This window comes from Zea mays, chromosome 10 (assembly GCF_902167145.1).
Source record: "Zea mays cultivar B73 chromosome 10, Zm-B73-REFERENCE-NAM-5.0, whole genome shotgun sequence".
Classification (NCBI taxonomy): domain Eukaryota; kingdom Viridiplantae; phylum Streptophyta; class Magnoliopsida; order Poales; family Poaceae; genus Zea; species Zea mays.
Window position 1 is genome coordinate 42,079,992 of NC_050105.1, and position 24,740 is coordinate 42,104,731.

A 24,740-nucleotide genomic window follows, 5' to 3' on the forward strand; every position below is an offset into this window, starting at 1 on the left:
TAGAATATTATGGACCAGAAAACCCTTGATGACACAAGATATGACCATAGCATCATTGTGAGGATAATCTTTGAGCTGAAGGTCCTCCTGGGAGAAGGTAATTGGGATGTGGGACCATTTTGATTTGATGAAGGGTCCCTGCACCCCAACATGTTGTACCCTTCTCTGTGCTTCCTTCTTCTGCTTCTTGTTAGCCGGCTCTGAACCTGAACCGCCTGTTATCGGAAGCACCGACAGCTTCATAGCCGAAGATACTTCAGCTTGGTTGTTGAACGAAGCCATGAGCTCAATCAGTGGAAGTGAGTTCACCGGAGGTGGGCGCCAATGTTGGGGACTTGTTCTCAATTACTATGAATTAAGAATAAGGCAACATAAAAAATGGGTTAAAGGTTAATACCCTTCGTCCTTCGAAACATTATTTCCCTGAGGATATAACGATCTTAGGACGAAGGTCATGAAGGACATACCTTCATGATCATAGCATACTTAGATGAAAGACGAAACATATGAAACGTGGGAAACAACATGAATAATTGAATGATGTTATAATATACATTTAATGTTATTTAATCATGAATGAATATGAACAGTATTGAATTACATTATATACCTTTGTCTTGACAGAAGGTGAAAGTACAAGCGCGACGTAAGAATGAATACCAGTCAAGGTGAACAGTACAGGGGTACTGTTCATCTATTTATAGGCACAGGGCACAACCTGTGTGAATTTACATTTGTGTCCTTTACAACCGGTTACAATCATAACACAAATTATCATGGGCCAATTGGACTTTTCATCTTTAAGTCGGTGCATCTGAAGGTACGCTACGAAGCTCCCTGATTGGTAGCTTCGGCATTGCTTCTATTTTGATCTTTCGAAGGTGTTTCTTCTCACAGGACCTTCGGCGACGAAGCAGACCCCCAACAGACGGTCTATGACCTGACAACAGGAGCAGGGTTCCCGCGCCGAGACGGATGGTCCACGCGTGCGTAGAGGTGGCGGCGTTCGCCAACACCACCTGAATCTGACCCCCTAGGAGGGACTCCATCAGGGAAGAGAGATCCTAATGTGTGTCTTGGGATCGGTAAGCCACCCAAGATGCCTCCAGACGACGTAGAGTCGAAAATGAGTGAAGATTGAGGTGAAGAGGGCTACATTACTTTCTACTTCTAGGGTAAAAGTAAAGTAACGAAAGATATATTGATTTGATTCGATTGTTGGTGCTTCAATCGGTTGTACCCCTTCAAATATATAAGGGGAGGTCTGGACCCGGTCTTAGACGTCCTCCAGCAACTTCCACAAGTTTAGAGGGATAAACATGCGTGGAGATAGAAGTTAATCCGTCTGATTTGATCTAATCGCGGACTATCCATACATAAGACGTGGACCGTCCGTAGGCCAGACCGTCTGAGCTTCAGGGTTAGACCGTCTAGCCGTGTCCAATGACACAAACAGTACTCAATACCTTTCCAACGTGGTTCTAACTAAGGGCTTGTTTGTTTTTGCATTAATCCATGTGGATTGGGTGGGATTGAGTCGGATTAAATCCATAGCAAGTCAAAATCCATCTCAATCCCACCCAATACACTTCAATCCACATGGAATATCAATAACCGAACAAGCCCTAAGTTGGTTAAGGTATTTAAGTTGCCGTGACATACAACACATGTCACAAAAAATGAATCATGGTCGACAGATATATTGTACCAATTGTCCTGGTTTTTATAGGCAGTAAAAAGAATTAGTGAGATTTTAAGGTTGATAATAATATATATAATCATTATTAATTAATATTTTTATTAAGTAATTTATATAGCGTTAATTGATGTGGTGTTGTAACGCAAACATTGTACTATTGCTGATTTGCTATCTTTTGCCGGATTTCCCCCTCCTCGACCGTCGTCAATATCGCACGGTTCACCGGCCACGCTCTCTCGCTTTCCAAGGACCGCCGGGTCCGCTCCGTCCCCCGTCTGGCAGTGGCCTCCTCGCCGCCCTCGGCGCCGCCTGGCCACGCCTTATCCAGATCCAGGTATGTATCTTTGCTTCCGCCGCAACCGCGTCTCTTCCCGCCATTCCTTCCCCGTCGGCAGGCGTCCGCATCCCTTCCCTACGCACGCCTCTAGTACAGAGTGGAGATCCAAACGGAGTTGTGTGTTCCCTTCCAGTTGTCTTCGCGTCTTTGGCTGGTTCGGAAAGGGATAGGATGGACTTGCTTGTCCGTTTCGTTTCGGCCTGCGTTATTCTCGCCTTGTTTGATTTGAGCGCTGGAATCCAAACTCCCGCTTACCTTTCAAATCAGTCGTTCAATGTAGTCGTTCCATGTTTGCTGCGTGCCTGTTTTTATTTTAACGATTTTTTCTAGGGATTTTCCCCGGCGTGTTTCTGCCGATGTACATCGGTCGTTATTAATGCTTCCCTGGGTAGATGTCCCATGTTATCTTGAAACTAGAATCAGAATTACTCCAATTTGGGTCAATGTGAATATGGAATAGATGTATGTGTTGTGCCGACTTATTCTGGAGATGAGCAGGGCCTGGATCTTTGATTCATTAGTGGTGGAGGTACAAACTGATTTGGATATTCTTGTTTCAGCTTTCAACATCCAGGAAAAAAAAAATCAGATGTACATGGGTCGGCACATATTGAATCACGGGCATCCAATCCAACGTCCTCCCCTTCATGTCCTATGTATTTTGCACCCCGCACCCCAAGGATCTCAGATGGATTTAATATGTGCACATGGTGCACCTGATATGCTCTCGGAAAAAGCCCTTCGATTCCATTGCGACAGGGACCAGGATAGTGCGGCATTAAGGAGTCGTTTTTGCTGTGCGTTGCACGCTGTCTTTCTGTACTTCCACTCCGGCAATCCCACCGTCAACAAAGACCATGCTACCTAAACTTTAGTTGTCCTTTTTATCCCCCACAATTCAAAAGCACCGGTCAAGGACATAGATAGTAGTTCATTTGAATCCTCTAATTTCTTTCAGGATGGTAGTTGTGGTAATTTTTATTATATATTTTTGGACTCGTGCTGTCATGGACAGGACTGTAAGCTTTGTTGCTCACTGTGCAATTATCTTATATACAATGGACTTTTGACCCTCACATGTAAAAAAATGATATTGGGTTACAGATTTAGGGCATGTTTGGATCCAAGAGCTAATTGCTAGCTAGCTAAAAAACAGCTCTAGTGCATCCAAATAGAAGAGCTAATAGGTGGCTAGTTTTTTAGCCAAGTGTTTAACTGGCAGTTAGCCTACTAGCTAGATAACCATAGCTAGTTTGAGCTCATTTTTCGACCAGCTAGTAATTTGCCATGTGTATCAAACATGCCCTTATTTTGTTATTACATATGTTATCCGATTTATTGGAATTCAGAGGTGGAACCATGTGGAGAACATGCTCTGTCCTATGTGACAATTAAACCATGCTGCTTGTGCCAGGAAATTGTATGCTTGCACATGCTTTTAGTACTGCCTTTTGTGATGAACTGATGTTGCACCCAGTGGTTTTCTAGAATTTCTATGTGTGCAGAGTTCTAGTAATAGATCCTGGTGTGTTTTGATGTTATTAACTTATTATGGCTAGGACCTTGTGATGGAATAAGTCTTGAGCATCTAGAGGACAGCCTGCTTTTGACTGTCCTCTGTAGTCCTTTAGCATCTAGAGGACAGCTTGACTGTCCTCTGTAGTCTCTTTAGCATCTAGAGGACAGCAGTCGTTTTTTGACTGTCCTCTGTATTCGCTTTAGCATCTAGAGGACAAACAGTCGCTTTTGACTGTCCTCTGTAGTCTCTTTAGCATCTAGAGGACAATCCTGTTGTGTAGTGTGTGTGAGAAGATGTGGTAGTGCAGCCCCTAGGGCTATAAATATGTGTCCCCAACCCCTCTAAGGGTATGGCATTGTGTAGTGTTTGAGGAAATAAACAGAAAATTGCCCCAACTCATAGTGTCATCCTCTTGATGAGAGTTAGAGTCCCTTTACTTACAATTGGTATCAGAGCCAAACTATCCTGCAGCCTAAACATCTCTTGCTCATCTCCTTCCCGCGCCTCTCCCCACACTCAGTCGGCAGCAAGAGCTCCAACTGTTCCTTTCTCCCCTGCTCAGACGAGCAGCCTTTCGTCTGAGACAGCCTCTTCCACACGCAGCGACCCCTCACTAGCCCACCATGTCCCTACGCTCGGCCACTTCGAGTGCGCGGCGCCAGCAGGAGGCCGAGGTCGCCGCGGCACAAGAACGCGAGCGAGCAGCAGCAGCGGCTGCAGCGACAGCGGCGAGGGCAGCACGGTTGGCGGCGGCGGAACTGACAGCGGTGAGAGCGGAAGTAGAAGCAGCGGAGGCGGCGGATGCTGCACGTGCGGCGGCAACAGAGCTCGAGGTTCTGCGCGGCAGTAGAGCTGGCAGCTCTGCTTCTGTCGACGACAACACCGACGAAGAGCTTAGGCTGGCGAGGGAAGCAGCGCGAGAGCAGGCGGCACAGTGGGCAGCCGCGCATCCCCATGGGGGCGCGCGTGGCGGCAGCCCGGATAGGCGCCGACACGCTGACGGCGCTCCAGGCGGGGGCGCACGCGGCGGCAGCCCAGACGGGCGTAGACGCGCCGGTGGTGCTCCCGGCGGCGGCGACCGAGTCGACGGAGATCGCGGCCTCTACAGGCGGCGCGGTTCTCCCTCCCCGGATCGGTACCATGGTCGCCGCATGGCCCAAGCCATTGTCAGGGACATCGGTCCCGGCGGTGGGTGGCCTACCCTCACCAAGACCAACTACGTCGAGTGGGCCGCGGTGATGAGGGTACGGCTCCAGGTTCGCCACATGTGGGAAGCAGTTCGTTACGACGACGTCGACTACCACGAGGATCGGTGGGTGCTGGATGCCCTCATTGCTGCAGTCCTGCCCGAGATGCAGTTTTCGCTTTCCCAGAAGCGGACTGCCAAGGAGGCCTGGGACGCCATCGCTGCGACTCGCATCGGCAGCGATCGTGCCCGCAAGACCACACTGCAGGCACTTCGCAAGGAGTGGGAGAACCTGGCCTTCAAGCCAGGTGAGGATGTTGATGACTTTGCTCTCCGTCTCAACACTCTGTTGCAGAAGATGGTGCAGTTCGGCGACGACACCTACGATGAGGAGAGAGCTGTTGAGAAGCTCTTCCGTTGCATCCCCGAGAAGTACAGGCAGATTGCTCGCTCGATCGAGTCTCTGCTAGACCTCTCCACGATGACGATCGAAGAGGCGATTGGTCGCCTCAAGGTGGTCGACGGCGACGAACCACAAGCTCTCTCTGGGCCTATCACTATCGACGGGAAGCTACATCTCACTCGGGAGCAGTGGGAGGCCTGCCAGGGTGACAAGAAGAAGGGGGAGTCCTCGACACGAGGCCGCAAACGCGGCAAGCCGCGCAAGGCGCGTGGAGGCGCCCAGGCCGGGGCGCGAGGACATGCTGAGGGTGGTGCACGTGGAGGTGCCCAAGGCGGCGCCGTCGGCAACAAGAAGCCGGCACGAGACGACGGCTGCCACAACTGCGGCAAGCTTGGCCACTGGGCCAGGGATTGTCGGCAGCCACGACGTGGCCAGGCCAACGTCGCACAGGCGGAGGCGGAGGAGGAGGCCCTGCTCCTGGCACATGCAAGCATCGAGCCATCTCCAGCGGCACCGGCCGCAGCGGCACTCCTCCACCTTGATGAGTCGAAAGCACGCGCTTTCCTCGGCGACGGCTCCAACAAGGACATGATCGAAGGATGGTGCCTCGACACCGGCGCCACTCATCACATGACCGGCCGACGGGAGTTCTTCACCGAGCTTGACTCTAGCGTCCGAGGCTCCGTCAAGTTTGGGGACGCCTCCGGCGTAGAGATCAAGGGCGCCAGCTCAGTCGTCTTCACCGCCGCGTCTGGTGGGCACAGGCTGCTCACCGGAGTCTACTACATCCCCGCGTTGAGGAACTCTATCATCAGCCTGGGACAACTGGATGAGAACGGTTCGCGCGTGGAGGTCGAGCACGGAGTCATGAGGATCTGGGATCCCTCTCGTCGCCTTCTTGCCAAGGTACACAGGAGTCCAAATCGGCTATACATCCTCAATGTGAAGGTGGCACAACCTTGCTGCCTTGCTGCTCGTCGAGACGACGGGGCATGGCAGTGGCACGAGCGCTTCGGGCACCTTAACTTCGAGGCCCTGAAGCGGCTCAGTGCCAAGGAGATGGTACGAGGCCTGCCGTGCCTTGACCATGTGGAGCAATTCTGCGATGTCTGCGTGTTGACAAAGCAGAGACGGCTCCCCTTTCCCTAGCAGTCGAGCTTCCGAGCCAAGGAGAGGCTCGAGCTCGTGCATGGGGACTTGTGTGGCCCGGTGACACCAGCCACACCAGGAGGACGACGCTACTTCTTGCTGCTCGTCGACGATCTCTCCCGCTACATGTGGGTGATGATTCTTGGCAGCAAGGGAGAGGCTGCGAATGCCATCAGGCGTGTGCAGGTCGCTGCGGAGTGCGGCCGCAAGCTGCGCGTGCTGCGCACCGACTACGGCGGCGAATTCACGGCGGCTGAGTTCGCGTCGTACTGCGCGGATGAGGGCGTTCAGCGCCACTACTCCGCGCCGTACAGCCCGCAGCAGAACGACGTCGTCGAGTGGCGCAACCAGACGGTTGTGGGGATGGCTCGGGCTCTCCTCAAGCAGAGAGGAATGCCAGCTGTCTTCTGGGGAGAGGCGGTGGTGACAGCGGTTTACATCCTCAACCGCTCGCCCACCAAGGCTCTCAACGGGATGACACCGTACGAGGCTTGGCATGGGCGCAAGCCGGCGGTCTCTCACCTACGGGTCTTCGGCTGCCTTGCGTTCACCAAGGAGCTTGGCCACATCAGCAAGCTCGACGATAGGAGCACCCCGGGGGTGTTCATTGGCTACGCGGAGGGCTCGAAGGCCTACCGCATCCTTGACCCAAGAACACAGCGTGTGCGCACGGCGCGCGACGTAGTGTTCGACGAAGGGCGAGGATGGGCGTGGGACAAGGCGGTGGACGACGACACGACTCCGACGTACGACTTCACCATCGAGTACGTCCACTTTGAGGGAGCTGGGGGAGTAGGCAACTCTTCTCCGAGCAGGTCTACCCCAGCCCCCAAGTCTCCACCGACTCCAGCGCCACACTCTCCAGCTCCTGCTACAACGAGCTCTTCACCACCACGCACTCCAGCCACGACTCCGGCTACAACGAGCTCTTCGCCACCACGTACTCCAGCACCGACGGTACCCTCTCCGGGAACGTCCTCTTCGACACCAGCTCGTGTCGAGCACGACCCAGTGGAGCTCGTGACCCCTCTGTCCCGCGACGAGGAGCGCGTCGACGCGTGCTACGACAGCGAGCCGTTGCGGTATCGAAGGGTGGAGGGCCTTCTCATCGACCCGTCGGTGCCAGGCCCTGCATCTCGCATTCTGGCAGGAGAGTTGCATCTTGCATGCGACGATGGCGAGCCTCGGTCTTTCGCGGAGGCCGAGAAACATGTGGTTTGGCGTGCCGCGATGCAGTCGGAGATGGACGCGGTTGAGACGAACCGCACCTGGGAGCTCGCTGATCTCCCTCATGGTCATCGCGCGATCACCCTAAAATGGGTGTTCAAACTGAAGAGGGATGAAGCCGGCGCCATCGTCAAGCATAAGGCTCGCTTGGTGGCACGCGGTTTCTTGCAGCAGGAGGGGATCGACTTCGACGATGCCTTCGCCCCTGTAGCACGGATGGAATCCGTGCGACTCCTCGCGCTGGCAGCCCTGGAGGGCTGGCATGTTCATCACATGGATGTCAAGTCGGCGTTTCTTAACGGCGACTTAAAGGAGGAGGTCTACGTACACCAGCCGCCAGGTTTTGCGATCCCTGGCAAGGAGGGCAAGGTGTTGCGCCTGCGCAAGGCTCTCTACGGCTTGCGACAGGCACCAAGGGCGTGGAATGCCAAGCTGGATTCCACGCTCAAGAGGATGGGCTTCATGCCAAGCCCGCACGAGGCGGCCATCTATCGGCGGGGCAATGGAGAAAATGCCCTGCTGGTGGGTGTCTACGTCGACGACTTGGTGATCACCGGCGCCAAGGATGCAGAGGTGGCAGCGTTCAAGGAAGAGATGAAGGCCACCTTCCAAATGAGTGACATGGGGCATCTCTCCTTCTACCTGGGGATTGAGGTGCACCAGGGAGACTCCGGGATCACACTTCGCCAGACCGCCTATGCCAGGCGCATTGTTGAGCTGGCTGGGCTCACCGACTGCAACCCAGCTCTCACTCCGATGGAGGAGAGGCTGAAGCTGAGTCGCGACAGCACGACGGAGGAGGTGGATGCTACTCAGTACCGGCGTCTTGTGGGGAGCCTTCGCTACCTCGTCCACACACGGCCTGATTTGGCATACTCCGTCGGCTACGTTAGTCGGTTCTTGCAGCGACCGACGACGGAGCATGAGCAGGCTGTGAAGAGGATCATCCGCTATGTTGCGGGGACTCTCGACCACGGTCTCTACTACCCGAGGTGCCCTGGGGAGGCACACCTTGTCGGGTACAGCGACAGTGACCACGCCGGCGACATCGACACTAGCAAGAGCACAAGCGGGATCCTCTTCTTCCTCGGCAAGTGCCTCATTAGTTGGCAGTCGGTCAAGCAGCAGGTGGTGGCCATGTCCAGCTGCGAGGCCGAGTACATAGCGGCGTCCACTGCTTCGACTCAGGCGCTCTGGCTGGCTCGACTGCTCGGCGATCTCCTCGGGAGAGACACTGGAGCGGTGGAACTCAGGGTGGACAGCCAGTCCGCTCTGGCATTGGCTAAGAACCCCGTGTTCCATGAACGGAGCAAGCACATCCGGCTGAGATACCACTTCATCCGAGACTGCTTGGCAGAAGGGAGCATCAAGGCGTGTTACATCAACACCAAGGATCAGCTTGCAGACCTGCTCACCAAGCCCCTTGGGAAGATCAAGTTTGTTGAGCTTTGCTCCAGGTCCGGGATGGCCCAACTTTCTCACAAGACGACGCCCAAGACTTAGGGGGAGAATGATGGAATAAGTCTTGAGCATCTAGAGGACAGCCTGCTTTTGATTGTCCTCTGTAGTCCTTTAGCATCTAGAGGACAGCTTGACTGTCCTCTGTAGTCTCTTTAGCATCTAGAGGACAGCAGTCGCTTTTTGACTGTCCTCTGTAGTCGCTTTAGCATCTAGAGGACAAACAGTCGCTTTTGATTGTCCTCTGTAGTCTCTTTAGCATCTAGAGGACAATCCTGTTGAGTAGTGTGTGTGAGAAGGTGTGGTAGTGCAGCCCCTAGGGCTATAAATATGTGTCCCCAACCCCTCTAAGGGTATGGCATTGTGTAGTGTTTGAGGAAATAAACAGAAAATTGCCCCAACTCATAGTGTCATCCTCTTGATGAGAGTTAGAGTCCCTCTACTTACACCTTGCACTGTCATGGCCTCATGGGGCACAATAGATGATTCCAGGGAGGGAGGGTACCCGCGTTACTGTTCACAGATAGTGGGCTGCAAGCCAGGGGGCGGCTAGGGTTCGCCCTGCACCCTAGGGAAGCGGGCAATAGTAATTGCTTATGCTTGATTACAAATAGAGGTGTATAGAGTTGTTTTATAGTCCCTCATCTTATCTTATCTAACTAACTCCTATCTAATAGCTTGTTATCTTATCCTATCTAACTAACTCCTATCTAATAGCTTCTAATAGCTATCTCCTTATCTAATGATAACTTGGCCCTTAAACCTCCTGATCCTGATCCCGACGTCTTTTTATAGCTGATGCCGGTCATAACAGTTGTGTTTTCTCTTTACTCCAAAATAGATTCTCTCCTTCCATTAAAAAATATACTCAAACTTTCTTAGCAAGATGTTTTTATCTCTGTGCTATAGCTCATTAGAAATTTTATCTTAAAAATATTATTCTGATTTGAACTCAAGAATAGGGAGAAATTGTGAATTGTGAAATATAATGCAACATACACTGAAACATATTAGAGTCGATTAGGCTAGAGTATGACATGTTTTCCCTTTCAAGAATGGATACAGAATGACTCATATGAATGAAGACAGTGCTTGTTTTGTAGAAGTCTAAATGGTTACCTATGTGGCATCTGATTTTGGGTTCTAGACATATTTCCGTTAATATGGAGCTATATATGAAGATGTGAAATTTAGTTTATTTGTTTTATGTTTCCTGTCTGTTGAGTTCTAGTCGAGTCACCCCCACAGCATAGATGAACATATTTGTTATTGATTTGAGCTACTGATGGCTTATTCACCTAAGCAATCTTTCTTGTGAGTGTAGAGTTTGAGAATACTTAGCTCATTAATTCTTGTCACTTTTTTCGGACAGGATTCAAAGAAACCATTACTTCACCACCATGGTTCTTGATTCATTGTCATCTCCGCACAGGAGGTCCCAAAACATATTCTTCGTGTCATCATCAAAAAAGCCTCAGTCATCTCGTGATGACAGTTGGTCTGCACTGGTTGAGCGGCACCGGTTCCTCCTGACAACACTTCTTGTGCTTGCCTTCCTATGCAGTATCTATCTGTACTTTGCAGTGACCTTGGGGGCATCAGATGCGTGCAGTGGTTTGACAGGAGGGGCACAGAAGATCGAGTGCCAGGCAAGATCAGTGCTGCAACATGGAAAGTTGAAATTCCGCTGACTTCGGAGTCTCATTGATGAAGACCAAATTATTGAGTTTATTTGCACTCTGGTCACAGGTCTTATTCTTCATACCATGAATCTGTATATTATTGGTGGTGGCTGGTTTGTATTCATGCTGATGTTATTGGGCCACAACATTTATTGTACTGGTAGAGATAAATCTAATAGTGATAGCGTTGAGTTTGTGGAAAGTGGAAACTGGTATAAGGGTAGGTCTATATTGTTCTTTTAACAATCATGGTGCCTATAATTCGTCCAGGAGACCTTGGTATTGTCTCCCGTGTGACATGTGACACAGTCAGATTGATACTGTGCTACCTGAGCACCCTTTGATCTTTAAGTACTGATTAATTTCGTTAGTGTTCATCTTAATTTATTAACAATCAGCTGTTCACTGAGAAGTTTGTCAATTTTAGTGAGTCATTGATGTAAATACGACAACCTGGAACATGATTGTTTGTAGTTGTGTTATCGTTTCCAGCTTGTTTTTGTTTTGTGTTTTGGCCGGTAGATCAGAGTGGTTGGAACATATTAGTAGACATCTGGTTTCATCATGTAACATAATTCAATGAAGTAGTAAATGAGTTATATCCTTTCAGAGAATCAGCGGTGAACAGGACTAATGCTGAAGGTTGTTTGTGTGCCCTTACTACCGCCGTTCGTTTATATATGTTGCTGGTCAATTGAATTTTAAACTAAGCAGCCTCATATAAAAAAATCGAAGGGAGTATTTGATAGACACAGCTGAATAATTGGAGGGAATTTATGGGAGGAATCCCCTCCAAATCTCTGATACAAAATCAGTCCTGAATGGTTTAAAGAAAAACAGTGCTTCGACCCTTAACCAAAGTCCAAATGCCAGCCCAGCTAATATGGAGTAATAGCAGCTTAAAGTTTCATGCTCTTCGTAGTTTCTACTGAACTTCATAGCAGAATTTATTTGAGCCATTTGAATATACTGAGCCCTTACGTAATAGTAACTGTGTTCTTATTTAAATACAAACACTACTCTTACATGTTATTTTTTTAATCTAGTTTTAAGATAGTTCTTATTTAACACTATACATATATATTTGTAACCTTTGAAAAGTTGATTAGTTAAAACATCGATAAAAGATTTTATTATGGTAGCTTGTCTCCACATAAAAAATTAAATATCAGTCGAGTTTCAGCATATTAAATTGTTTATATGTGACAATCTTCATAAGGCTTTAACCTTCGATATGAAGTTTATGTTGCAAAATTTATATTTACTTAGGGGGTGTTTGGCACTATTCTGGTTTCCACCGTTAGCGTGAAGCTATGGCGTATAATATAAATTTAACAATTTAAAAATATTTTTAGTCTAAATAAAAACAAAATGACTTATCTAAACGTTTTCTAAAAGTTTGCAGCTTCAGCTTCACAGTTTTCTGAAGCTCCCAACGACTTGCATCATCAACTTTATCAAATTTTGTGAAACCGAAGTAGTCTTAAAAAGGGCCTTAGTACATAAGTTGTGATTTATCTGAAGGATGGTTTTGCCTCTAGAAATCACTAGGCTTTATCTATAGGTAGGCACCACCCTCTATAAGCTAGTTTCATTTGTAGATAGCCACTGCCACCGGACCCGAGAATGGCTGGCTCTGTCGCCAATAATGCATTAATTAATTAGATATAAAGTGAGCTAGTTGGATGTATTGATGTATGTTTGATTGTTTGTACGCAACGCCTCATAGGGAGAGTCGATTCAAATTAGAAATATCGCAACAAGATATTTAATAAAATCCTCCTTTCAACTCGTGTGTAACATACAAGTTTTAAATTTAAATAAAAAGATCTTCTAAGATTTATTTAAATTGGAGAAACTTTATATGGATTATACATTTAAAATAATATTTTCTTAAAATAAATATTTTATTTGTACACTACATGTTTGAGCATTATTTTTGCCTGTGTGAATTGAAATTTGCATCTAAAATTTGAATTTAGATTTAAAATTTTTATTGAATTAATGTCCCTAGGCTCTATCATCATGATTACTGAGATATCTAATATGAGTAGGACTCCAAAAGTATAAATATGGAAAAAATGTTGTTGGAATAAGAGACACAAGTTAGAGTCCTAAATAGATAAGACAATATCTCAACATAAAGGTAGAGTCATAAGCAGATAAGATAGGATTCTAACAGATAAGAGAGTTGGATTCTCATAGGACTAGGTTACCAGATTAGATATATCATGTAATCGCCCACCTCCTTGGACTATATAAGGAGAGTTGGGGAGCTACCGAAAGCGCAGACCAGAACATAACAGATCAATAGCCACTAAAATATTGGGCGTAGGGTATTATCTCACGGTGAGAACACGAGCTCACCTAAATCTGACCCACCCCATCAATTCACCATGAGGAAAATCCTCGATAGAGGGACTTGAAGCCCAACCTTGGAAGTCTCTGAGCAGCTGGAGTTTACCAAATAAGCAAAGTTATGTCCTTGATCACGTTGTTTGACCTAATACTATTTACTGTTATGTTCTCACATATGCATGCATAGTTATGTTAAATTGATAGGACCTAATAGATTACCTAGATTTGTTTTCCCTAGACCTTATTTATACCTGGTTACTTGTTGTTGGGTAGATTTGATATTGCTCTACTTGGTTATAGGATATTGATACTTATGAATCATGATCATGTTTTATTATGATTTATTATTGTTGATTTATTTATTATGCATGATAAGACCACTTTATTTAATTGGAACATGCAGAACCACCCGGGAAAATAGTGCAACAACAAGGAGTATTATGGCTCTAGTCTTGGCTAATTAATTAGGGAAGCTAGTGTGTGAAAATCCTATCCGGTTAGGGGCAAGCGAGAAAGTGTCGCTCAAGTATAGTGATGAAGCTGATTATGCCGTGATGGCTTTTCAGACTGCCGAATGATATATGCCACCTTATCTTGAATCCATAGCGGGTTTTCTCATACTATTGGAACTTTGTAAAGACCTCATAGCATTCCTATGCAATCACACCTTGGAAGTCTGGTTATGTGCCTGACCAACACAACATAACTAGGTGCAAAGTTCTTTAAACTTTTATGCGATTTGTGGGTAAAGATGTGTGACCTCTATAGAGTGTAAAATTGAAAGGAATACTGAAAGAGAAATGTGCCCTTGATCCATATCTAGTTGTTTTGGTGATTAAATGCTCAACACACCACTTTTTACTAACACTCTTCATATGAGCATGAACACAGGTGTAGATAAAGCCAAATGAAGCTATCAAGTCCAAAAGAGCACAAACATGAATCCAAAATATGCAACTTTGTGGAAAATAGTATAAGTGTGAGGTTTGCACTTTTAAATATATTGCATAGGTCCTTTACAATGTTTTCTAGTACTTGTGTTTGGGCTCTAACACATTTTGTAGAGAAAATCACTTTTTGGGCTTGAGTTTGGGCATATTGCAAATTCTTTTGAAAAGAGGTGAAAAAGGTATGGTTCTCTCACTTAGTCAATTGTTTTAGTTTCTAACTATGTTTGTATAAGTCGTAGGGAACCTCTCTAAAAAAGTCAAGATGAAGTGAAGGAGTTTGGCTCGAAAAAGCCAAACCTGGGCCAGTCTAGGCTGCACCGGACAGTCCTATGAGAACGAGACACTCCGGTGCCTGACCTAGTCGAACTGGCCATTCTTGGGTTTTTGTTCAGGCTCGCCGACTATAATTCACCAGATAGTCCAGTGTGCCAGGCGCCCAACCGCTACTCGGTCGTGCAACGATCAGTTGACCGCCACGTCAGCGCACCAACAGTCGGGAGGGGTCACAGTATAGTCTGGTGCGCCACCCACCCGAAAAGGAAGGCGTCAATCACCAGATCTGGTGACCGTTGCAGCCGAGGCTGTCTGGCGCACTCACGGATAGAAGGCAATCTTCAGTTTCCAAACGAAGGAGCAACGACTCCTTGGCCACTTGGGGCTATCAAAGAGGCCCCTAGGACCCCCTACCAGAACACCAAACATTCTAAGAGCACACTACAACTCCAAGACTCTGCGATCACACCTTCAAAGTGTTTGAGAGAGATTTGAGCGTGTTTCTGAGCTGTCACTCTATCGTTTTTATAGGAAATAGTGACGCCTAAGAGGGGGGGGGGTGTATTAGGACTTCTAAAAACTTTGCTCTAAACTAGGCTACAATTAATCCCTAGAACAAAACCTATCCAGAAAATGAAAACTAGATTGTGCAAACTAGGTTTTAACTACTTGTTGCTATATCTACCGCAAAAGGAGTTTTGCAACCTAAGTTCTAATCCTAAATATTCTAACTAGAAAGGAGAGATTGAAACTTAAGTACTTAATGTAAATGCGGAAGGAAAAGAGCAAAGGTAGAGATGCAAACTCCCGTGGACACCGCCAATATTTTTACCGAGGTAAAGGGGGCAAAGATGAAGGACTTGTCCGATGCGGTGGCAGAGTTTGGTCGAGACCTTGGCACCTCGGACATTCCCCTGGATGAGCCCTTATGGAGCCGCATGCGGGCCTTGAGTGGCTACATGTGGAGCGAACTCCGTGAGGCTGTACATCTCGGGGTGAAGCGGGCGTTAGCCGTAGTCACCTCCCACTTCGAGATTAATCTCGAGCGGGTGTGCAAAGGCTGTGTCCTATCAGACGAGCGCGACCTTGTCAAGGCTGAAATGCAGAGGCTCACTAACACTGTCGAGTGGTCGGGCTCGGCGTTGGCGATCCACTTTGAAGACGAGGTGGTTTCGCCAGTGTCGTCCCCTCCTGTCGGTTCTTACTCCGCTGCGGTGCCTCCTGACGCCCTCGAGGTTGACGCTCTGCTTCCTCCTGCCGCGCAGGCCTCTCATTTGCCCTAAGGGGTTTGTAAAAAATTAAGTTAAGTTGTTTTGTGTAAACCGCGCTTTCAAACACTTAGTTTTTGGCACCGTTCTTGCATTTCGCTGTGTTACTTTATCCATTGTTCTGTGCTCGTCGTTCTATCCTTCCGCGGAGTTCCTATTGGAACGCGAGTTACCTTTTTAGGAGGGGGATAGTGAGTGAGGAAACCATATCCCTGAGGCGTAGGTGTTCCCGCGGCCCAGCTATCCTTCGTAATTAGGATGTCTTTTGTTCTTTAGGGTTCCATTTTTCGACTAGAGCAAGGACACAAAACACGTTTTAAGGAAAAAACTACGAGAAAAAGTGACACAGAAGGGGTTCCTCCCTTCTAGCCCCCGAGGGAGGCTCGTTTTTGAAGTCAGGGCCGAGCCTCATTTGAAGGCCAAACTTTATTATTTATGAAAGTTTGAGTACAATTTGGGTGTGGGACACTAAGGGTAGAAGCGGCGTAGTTGTTTAATGTTCCATGTGTTGTCGTAGACTTCTTGCTCGTTGCAGAGTTTGTACGTTCCTGACTTTAGTACTTTGGCGACGATGAAGGGCCCTTCTCAGTGGGGAGTGAGCTTGTGACACCCCCAGTTGTCTTGTCGTAACCGAAGCACCATGTCACCCTCATGGGACTCCCAAGGTCTGACACGCCTTGCATAGTAGCGTCGGAGCGATTGCTGGTACGTGGCCAAATGAAGGAGTGCCTCGTCCCGAGCCTCTTCTAGCTGGTTGAGTGAGTCCTCATGGTTGACTTGATTGTTGTGTTCAATGTATGCTCATATCCTTGGGGAGCCATGCTCTAAGTCCATGGGCAAGATGGCCTTGGCCCCATAGACTAGGAAGAATGACGTGAACCCCGTGGCCCGGCTCAGGGTTGTCCTCAGACTCCAAAACACCGAGGGGAGTTTGGTAAGGCATCGTCTGCCGAGCTTGTTTAGATCATTGAAGATCCTTGGCTTGAGGCCTTGTAGAATCATGTTGTTGACACGTTCTACTTGCTCGTTTGTCCTCGGATGAGCCACGACTAACCAGTCCACATGAATGTGGTGGTCGTTGCAGAAGCTCAGGAACTTCTTTCATGTGAATTGGGTGCCGTTGTCCGTGACGATGGAGTTGGGGACCCCGAAGCGATGGATGATGTTCGTGAAGAATGCCACTGCCTGCTCGGATCTGATGTTGACGAGGGGTCGGGCCTTGATTCATTTGGATAACTTGTCGATGGCGACTAGCAAGTGCGTAAAGCCCTCGGGCACCATTTGGAGAACTTGTCGATGGCGACTAGCAGGTGAGATGGATGATGTCCATGAAGACCTTCTCTTATTGGCCAAATGTCATACTCTAGGCAACAGATTCCATAGAGAGATGCTGAAGACCTTCTCTGCTGCCGGAGCTTTGTCCAAAGTAAGAAATTTTTCAGATTTTGACTTAGAAGGTTTGATGCGTTGGATACTCAAGGAGACTCAGGCATTCAAAGACATCCTCTCGGATCGACAAGACTTCTGCGATTGGATAGGTGCCCAAAGCACTACTTCAGTTCTTCTAAAGGGTGAGTGCAAACACGTGAAAACCTGCACAGACCCCGATTTCAATGTCTCTGCTGACAATGTCCGATGGTTGACTATCGAGGCTTCGAAATGGTCGAAAAAATTTCTATCTGAGATTTGGAAAAGGTGTGGAAAAGAGTTAAGCATTGAGGAATGCATAAAAAACAGAGAAAAGGTACATGCTTCGTCAGCTCTATGCTTTACCTTCGTGTGTTATGTTCATGCTAACTACAAAAAGTTGTTATAGTCAAGGCAAGCAGCCAAAAAGGCTGTGGATATTAGAAAAAAAACTTCAAAGAAATAAATGCGAAGGTATTTAACTTTCTGTTTTTTAAAATTCCAATGAAGTTGTATCGAATAACTGCTTTACTAATCCTTGTTAAAAAGTTTCCACTTCACAGGTCGTGATTGAGGTGAAACATACTGAAGCTCAAGCCAATGATGCTACTGTCGAAGTCGAATCCATTTCCGCTAGGGATATAGAGAAGGCTAAAGATGATGACATCTTGAAGATCTGCGAACAAATTTATGACGAAGCCTTGTGAAGTTGAAAGTCGCCTAGAGGGGGGGGGGTGAATAGGTGAAACCTGAAATTTATAAACTTAATCACACACTAAAGGCCGGGGTTAGCGTTAGAATTAAATTCGAGGCGAAAGATTGTTTCTCTTGCCACAAGTTGCTCAAATGATGCGGATGACGTTTGGGAGCAAACTCAAATCAATATTGGCAAGGAAACTTTAGAGAGATGAAAGGGAGCAAACAAATCAAGCGAGAATTAAAGCGAGTGAATACGGTGATTTGTTTTACTGAGGTTCGGTCCCAAAGAACCTAGTCCCCGTTGAGGAGGCCACAAAGGCCGAGTCTATTTCAACCCTTGCCCTCTCCCAAACGGTCACTTAGATCGAGTGAGCCTTCTCCTTAATCAAACGGGTCACTAAGACACCGCAAGGATCACCATACACTTAGGTGTCTCTTGCTTAGCTTAACAAGCACTTAGAAAAAGAATGAGGAAGGAAGAAAGGCAATCCAAGCGACAAGAGCAGCAAAAGAACACAAATGATCCTCTCACAAGCTCTTAAGCACTAGAGTTAATTTTGGGAACTTGGAGTTGGTTGATTGCTTTGATTGTGTCTTGGAGTGTTGGACTTTGCTCTTGCAATGAATGGAAACTTCAGAATGCTTGGATGACTTTGAATGAGGTGGTTGGGGGGGGTATTTATAGCCTCTAACCACTTCCTAGCCGTTGGTGAAGTCTACTGGCGATGAGCACACCGGACAGTCCAGTGGCGCACCGGATAGTCACTGTTCACTGTCCGGTACGCGCCACGTCAGCGCGTCCGTTAGGGTTTGGAGCAGTTGACCGTTGGAGCCACTTGTCTTTTTGCTGCACCGACCTCTGACTTCTGCCTCGGCACTGTTCATCACTGTTCATCGTGTCAGACGACCGTTGGCGCGCAGGGAGTCGTTGCTCCACTGGCTCACCGGACAGTCCGATGAATTATAGTGGAGTGCGCCTGGATGAAAACCGAGAGTGGCTGGTTTGCTGCTGGCTGGCCTGGTGCACACCGGACACTGTCCGGTGCGCCATTTTCCAGCACACTCTAAGTCCTTTGCTCCAATTTGATTGAGTCCCTACACTACTACAGATCATGTTATATGAGACGGTTAATTTTCACTTATTAAGACGTTTCTTAAGTGTCCAAATTTGATGGAGTCGCAAAAGATGTCCCACATTTAAGACGGTTGCAAACCGTCTTAAAATGATATTATATAAGACGTTTTTTTAGTTTGTAACCGTCTAAAAAGGTATTTGTTTAATTCATTTTGTCCAATAACCTGTCTTGAATTATGTTTTATTTAAGAAACTTTTTCTAAACAATCGTCGAGTATACAAACATTTTAAGTCACAAGTTATTTAGTAAACTGATAGGAAAGGGGGTGCCCGATCTTCCGTCAGGTGAAGATAACTATCGATTTGGTGGAGATGTCACACAGACGATCCGGCTTCCAATCAACACGACTAAAACCCCGCAATCGCAACACCACTTCTCCTCTGGTTATCAACCGTGCGCTGCGCGATTGACCTCGCCACGAAGGCTAATCCTTGCCTGCGAATCGAAGACACAAGCAAGAATAAGAAAGAACACAATCTAGAATATTGCGGATGAATGATTAAGCTCACAAGTTGGGGTCTCACAAACCGATCTACGTCGACTGTTCTCCACAGATCTAAACTTAAGCAAAACCCACCCTAATGTGACGGCGACTGCTGAATAAATAGAGTATTAGGGCGTGCGTGACCCCTGGACTCTCCCCTAATGGGCTCCGACGCAATACACTGGCCAACGACCCAACAGACGGTGTCGCAGCACCAAAACAGAATCTGAACTCTGACTTGTTTCGACGATTCCCGTTGACTCTGGACGAATTTTAGGGTGGAACCAGTTGGGTTGGTTAGATAATCTCCTTATCTTTCTAACCATATCAAGTACGTCGCAATCGGAGTCCGGATGCATCTTGGGCGTCCATTTTAGTGCAGACTGGTCCTGGAACCCGAGATGGAGTCGCAGCCGAGTCGGACTTGATCTCCTTCCTGTTGTGGCGCCCTTGCTGCTCCTCCTCAACACCTAGGCCTTTCCCAAGTCCTTGCTGGTCCTCTCCAAAGTTCCTAATCATCAAAACATCCATGGCCCAAGCGTAAGCTCTGAAACACAATTGACTAGGGTAGAACGTACCTGGAGATTTAGCTGTCGTGCACGCGATCGTGTTATCGGTCCATTCATTGTATGTATAGAAGTGATGTCCTCATCATCCTCCTCCTCTTGAATTGGAGTCGTCCTCGACTCGATCTCATCTTCGTCACCCATATATGGTCTCAAATCTGAAATGTTAAAGGTGGAACTAACCCGAAAATCTGGAGGCAACTCAGGTGGTAATCCATGGGGTATCTCAGAGGGAAACACATCCATGTCCTCATCATCCTCCCCCTCTTGAAGTGGAATCGTCCTCGACTCAAGCTCATCTTCTTTTTCCAAATATGGCTTTAAATCTGAAATATTAAATGGTCCAGCAGCATGGTTGGGCAAGCTCGCTCTAGGAATCAAATCAATCTGGTGCTCAATCCCACGAATGAGAGGAAGTCCTGGAGGTAACTCAGAGGGGAAAACGTCTCGGAACTACTGCAAAAGGTTAGTCACAGATGCAGGCAAAGTGCTACCAATATCGTCAATAGAAAAGAAAGCATCTTTGCAAACCAAGGTATAGCAACAAGCATCAGTAGCATGAGTTTCAAGAAGATCAGATGTAGTAGCAAGCATGACAGGAGCTTTCAATTTAATTTGTTGCTGAATTTCTGTCTCATTAGTTGGTTCTTTATGGGTACTTGCAGCTCTATCTTTATCAGCTTGTACAATTTCAGTAAGAGTCAAAGGTAGCAAAGTAATGTTTTTATCTTTATGCCTAAAAGTGTATGTATTACTCCTACCATGGTGACATTCATCAGTATCATATTCCCAAGGTCTACCCAACAAAAGAGAACAAGCTTCCATAGGTACTACATCGCAATCCGCATAATCAGAATAAATACCAATGGAGAAATGCACTCGTACCATGTGTGTTACCTTAACCTTGCCTGAAGAATTGATCCACTGAATGTGGTATGGATGTGGGCGTGGACGTGTGGTCAAGCCAAGCTTCTTGACCAAATCTGAACTCACCAAATTATTGCAGCTTCCACCATCAATAATAACACGTGCACGCCGATTCTCGATGGAGAAGAAAGTCTGGAACAAATTATGGTGTTGCTGCTTCTCTAATGATTCAGGCTGAGAACTAAGAACACGCTGCACCATGATGCTTCGAAGGTTCGCCGTAGCATCAGCACCAAGCATGGCATCATCATTAGCAGCAACATCACTGGAGTCATCATCTTCACCCTCACCATCGGAAGCACTAATGTAGCCATCATCCGTAGCAATGTATGTTCGCTGACTCGGGCAATCCTTCTTCACGTGACCAATCTCATGACAGTGGTGGCAAACAATACCCAAAGAACGACCACTGGAAGGTGCTGCAGGTGCTGGTGAATTCTGTTTCTTGGCGGGTACCTGCAAAGGAAGGTTACCAACATGTGCACCAGATGTCGAGGGAGTATGACTCGAGGCAGGTGTGTGCGTCCGTGATGCAGAGGAGGCGCCAAAAGTAGCCCTAGGTCGATGTTGGCGTCCCTGCAATTCCTTCTCTGCAAGCATAGCAAACTGGAACAACTTGTTGACAGTGTTAAATTCTTTGTAATCCACAATGTCCTGAATGTCACGCCACAAACCTGAATAAAAACGGCAAAGAGCGTCCTCATGTCCCTCTACTATCCCACAACGCTGCAATCCCTTCTGAAGCTCAGCATAATAATCTTGAACAGATTTATTCCCTTGCTCTAAACGCATCAATTTCTTACGCAATTCTCTATGATAAGATGGGGAAACAAATCTATCACGCATAGCTACCTTAAGATCTTCCCAAGTCGTAGGTGCTCTACCATCCCCAACTAGACCAGTCCACCAGACAATAGCAAAATCTTTAAATTCACTAGTGGCTTGTCTAACTTGATGTCGTTCAGGTACAAGGTGGGCAGCAAATTTCTGTTCTATCGTCATCTCCCAATCAAGATATCCCTCAGCATCACAATGACCCGAAAAAGATGGTATAGAAAATTTAATCTTAGCATAAGGGTCGTCATGAGCACGATTGTTATTACCTTGTTGGCGGTGTGGCATACCTTCTGTGTTTTGATGAAGACGGCGACGTAGGCGCAAATCTCTGGTGGCCGCTTCATCATAATTACCTTCTTCATTAAACACCGCATCATCGGGAAGACGTGGACGAGGAGGTGGTGGTGGCGGTGCTTGTTGTTGCGTCTCCAACATAGCAAGTCTATCGACGATCTGGGACAATCGTCGATCCAGCCTCCCATAAGTCTTGCCAAGGTTCATGTCAATGAAGGCATCATGCACTGACTTGTGGACCATCTCCTCCATTTGCTCCTTCAGGAGCTTGTTGTTTGCCTCAAGATCTTGGCGGCTAACACATTCATCGAAGTCTGTAGGGATCCTTGCTTCCTCGTCATCGCCTGCCATCGAAACACAAAAACAGAAAACAAGCGGTGACGGTTATCCCTAATAATTTCACTACACGCTCCTCTCAGGTGGAACACAGGAACACGCTCTAATGTATCTTACCAAGCTCTTAAAAGTGTCTGACGAAATACAAGCAAAGGATGGTACAATCGGAGGCTGGTTCATGATACTTACCAAGAGGTAGTGAAACCGCGATTGCAAGGTCAAATCTGTATTGATCAGAAGATAGTATGTGGAGCTTGGGAGGCCAAAATTAATATCAAGGATTAGCAAAAATCGAGTGCAGATTAGCGAAGTTCAATAAGTGTCCAAAGCACAAGTCACAATTGCTGGCAAAGACGTGTCCTATCGAAGCACAACAAGATAAAAGTAACAAACTAGTAGAATGATAGTTCTGTAAATAGCGCAGATTTTTCAGCACTAGTAGAAATCAAAGGCGCGTTTCCAAAAATGTACCAGCAAATGAGCTCGAAATATTCTGAATTTTTTATCACTGATCCAAAATCACAATTGATGGAAGCACAAAAAAATTCACTTGAAACAGGGTTGTATTGTGGCCTAGAGAAAATCACAAAGGATCTCTAAAATTCCTGAAAACACTTAAACAATTTTTTTAATTATCTTCCCGATTTTTTTTGAATTTTTTGACCGAACCAAACAGGCCGTAGGCGAGTTTGGGTCACCCTAGAATGGAGTCAGGAATCTGCTGTAAAAATTTGAGCTCAAACGGAGCACCGAGCGAAAAGTTATGCCCGTTTTATGGAAGGTACCTCAAGTTATGGTTTTCAAGGGCACAAATTGGTAGGAACCGTAGCGGAGGTTATAGAGCACAGGGCACAAACCTCCCTGGTATAAGCAATAGGTAAGCGCCAAATGAAGAAACAAGGAGGGGTTGCAATGCAATGCAGCTTGCAACCTAATCTAGGGCTAGCGTGGCGAGAATTCACACAAGGCGGCTAGCGATGGCAAATCGAGTAATGTGGTGTCTCGACTTGTAATCCTGGTAAGGTGGATGGGCTAGCGGCGGAAACAAATAACAATGATGGAACGATTGAACTACGATTACGACACGACCTAAACCAGCAACAAGACTCGAACACGGACACAAATTCAACAAAGCAATCTGAAACGAAATTGCAAGGCTAAACAGGGTTATAGGACAACGGAATTTTTTTTGTATGGCAATTATCTGGAGTTATAGGATGAAAAACCTAAACTAAACTAGGGTAAGCCTGACGGTAATACCTGAGTCTCTGAATACCACTTGATAGGAACGGGGGTGCCCGATCTTCCGTCAGGTGAAGATAACTATCGATTTGGTGGAGATGTCACACAGATGATCCGGCTTCCAATCAACACGACTAGAACCCCGCAATCGCAGCACCACTTCTCCTCTGGTTATCAAACGTGCGCTGCGTGATTGACCTCGCCATGAAGGCTAATCCTTGCCTGCGAATCGAAGACACAAGCAAGAACAAGAAAGAACACAATCTAGAATATTGCGGATGAATGATTAAGCTCACAAGTTGGGGTCTCACAAACCGATCTACGATGACTATTCTCGACAGATCTAAACTTAAGCAAAACCCACCCTAATGTGACGACGGCTGCTGAATAAATAGAGTATTAGGGCGTGCCTGACCCATGGACTCGCCCCTAATGGGCTCCGATGCGATACACGGGCCAACGGCCCAACAGACGGTGTCGCAGCACCAAAACAGAATTTGAACTCTGACTTGTTTCGATGATTCCCATTGACTCCAGACGAATTTCAGGGTGGAACCAGTTGGGTTGGTTAGATAATCTCCTTATCTTTCCAACCATATCAAGTCCGTCGCAATCGGAGTCCGGATGCATCTTGGGCGTCCATTTTAGTGCAGACTGGTCCTGGAACCTGAGATGGAGTCGCAGCCGAGTCGGACTTGATCTCCTTCCTATTGTGGCGCCCTTGCTGCTCCTCCTCAACACCTAGGCCTTTCCCAAGTTCTTGCTGGTATTCTCCAAAGTTCCTAATCATCAAAACATCCATGGCCCCAAGCGTAAGCTCTAAAACACAATTGACTAAGATAGAACGTACCTGGAGATTTAGCTGTCGTGCACGCGATTGTGTTATCGGTCCATTTATTGTATGTATAGAAGTGATGTACTCATCATCCTCCTCCTCTTGAATTGGAGTCGTCCTCGAATCGATCTCATCTTCGTCACCCATATATGGTTTCAAATCTGAAATGTTAAAGGTGGAACTAACCCGAAAATCTGGAGGCAACTCAGGTGATAATCCAGGGGTATCTCAGAGGGAAACACATCCATGTCCTCATCATAAACTGTCTAAAATATTCTATAATAATAAACACTTTCGATATGAAAACCGTCTTATTTAGGTGACATATATTGGACATTTTGGAAATCTTCTTATTTAGAAGGCCGATATTGGACATTTTTAGATCCGTCTTAATAAGATTTAAACAAATTGACTTAAATTACTATATATTCTTCAATTTATATTAATTTTTGAGATTCCACATTATAA

General features: G+C 46.9%; 1 protein-coding gene across 1 annotated transcript; it reads left to right on the forward strand.

Moving 5' to 3' along the window:
* The first annotated feature begins 1,878 nt into the window (after positions 1-1,878).
* Positions 1,879-11,029, forward strand: LOC100278328 (uncharacterized). Its single transcript, NM_001151640.2, has 2 exons — positions 1,879-2,033; positions 10,351-11,029. Exon 2 carries the CDS (start codon positions 10,379-10,381, stop codon positions 10,667-10,669), a length of 291 nt encoding a protein of 96 aa, NP_001145112.1. The 5' UTR covers positions 1,879-2,033; positions 10,351-10,378; the 3' UTR covers positions 10,670-11,029.
* Positions 11,030-24,740: the final 13,711 nt, after the last annotated feature.

Excerpts from the sequence above, each read along its gene's own strand:
- LOC100278328 (NM_001151640.2), top strand. The coding sequence starts at position 10,379 with ATGGTTCTTGATTCATTGTCATCTCCGCACAGGAGGTCCCAAAACATA.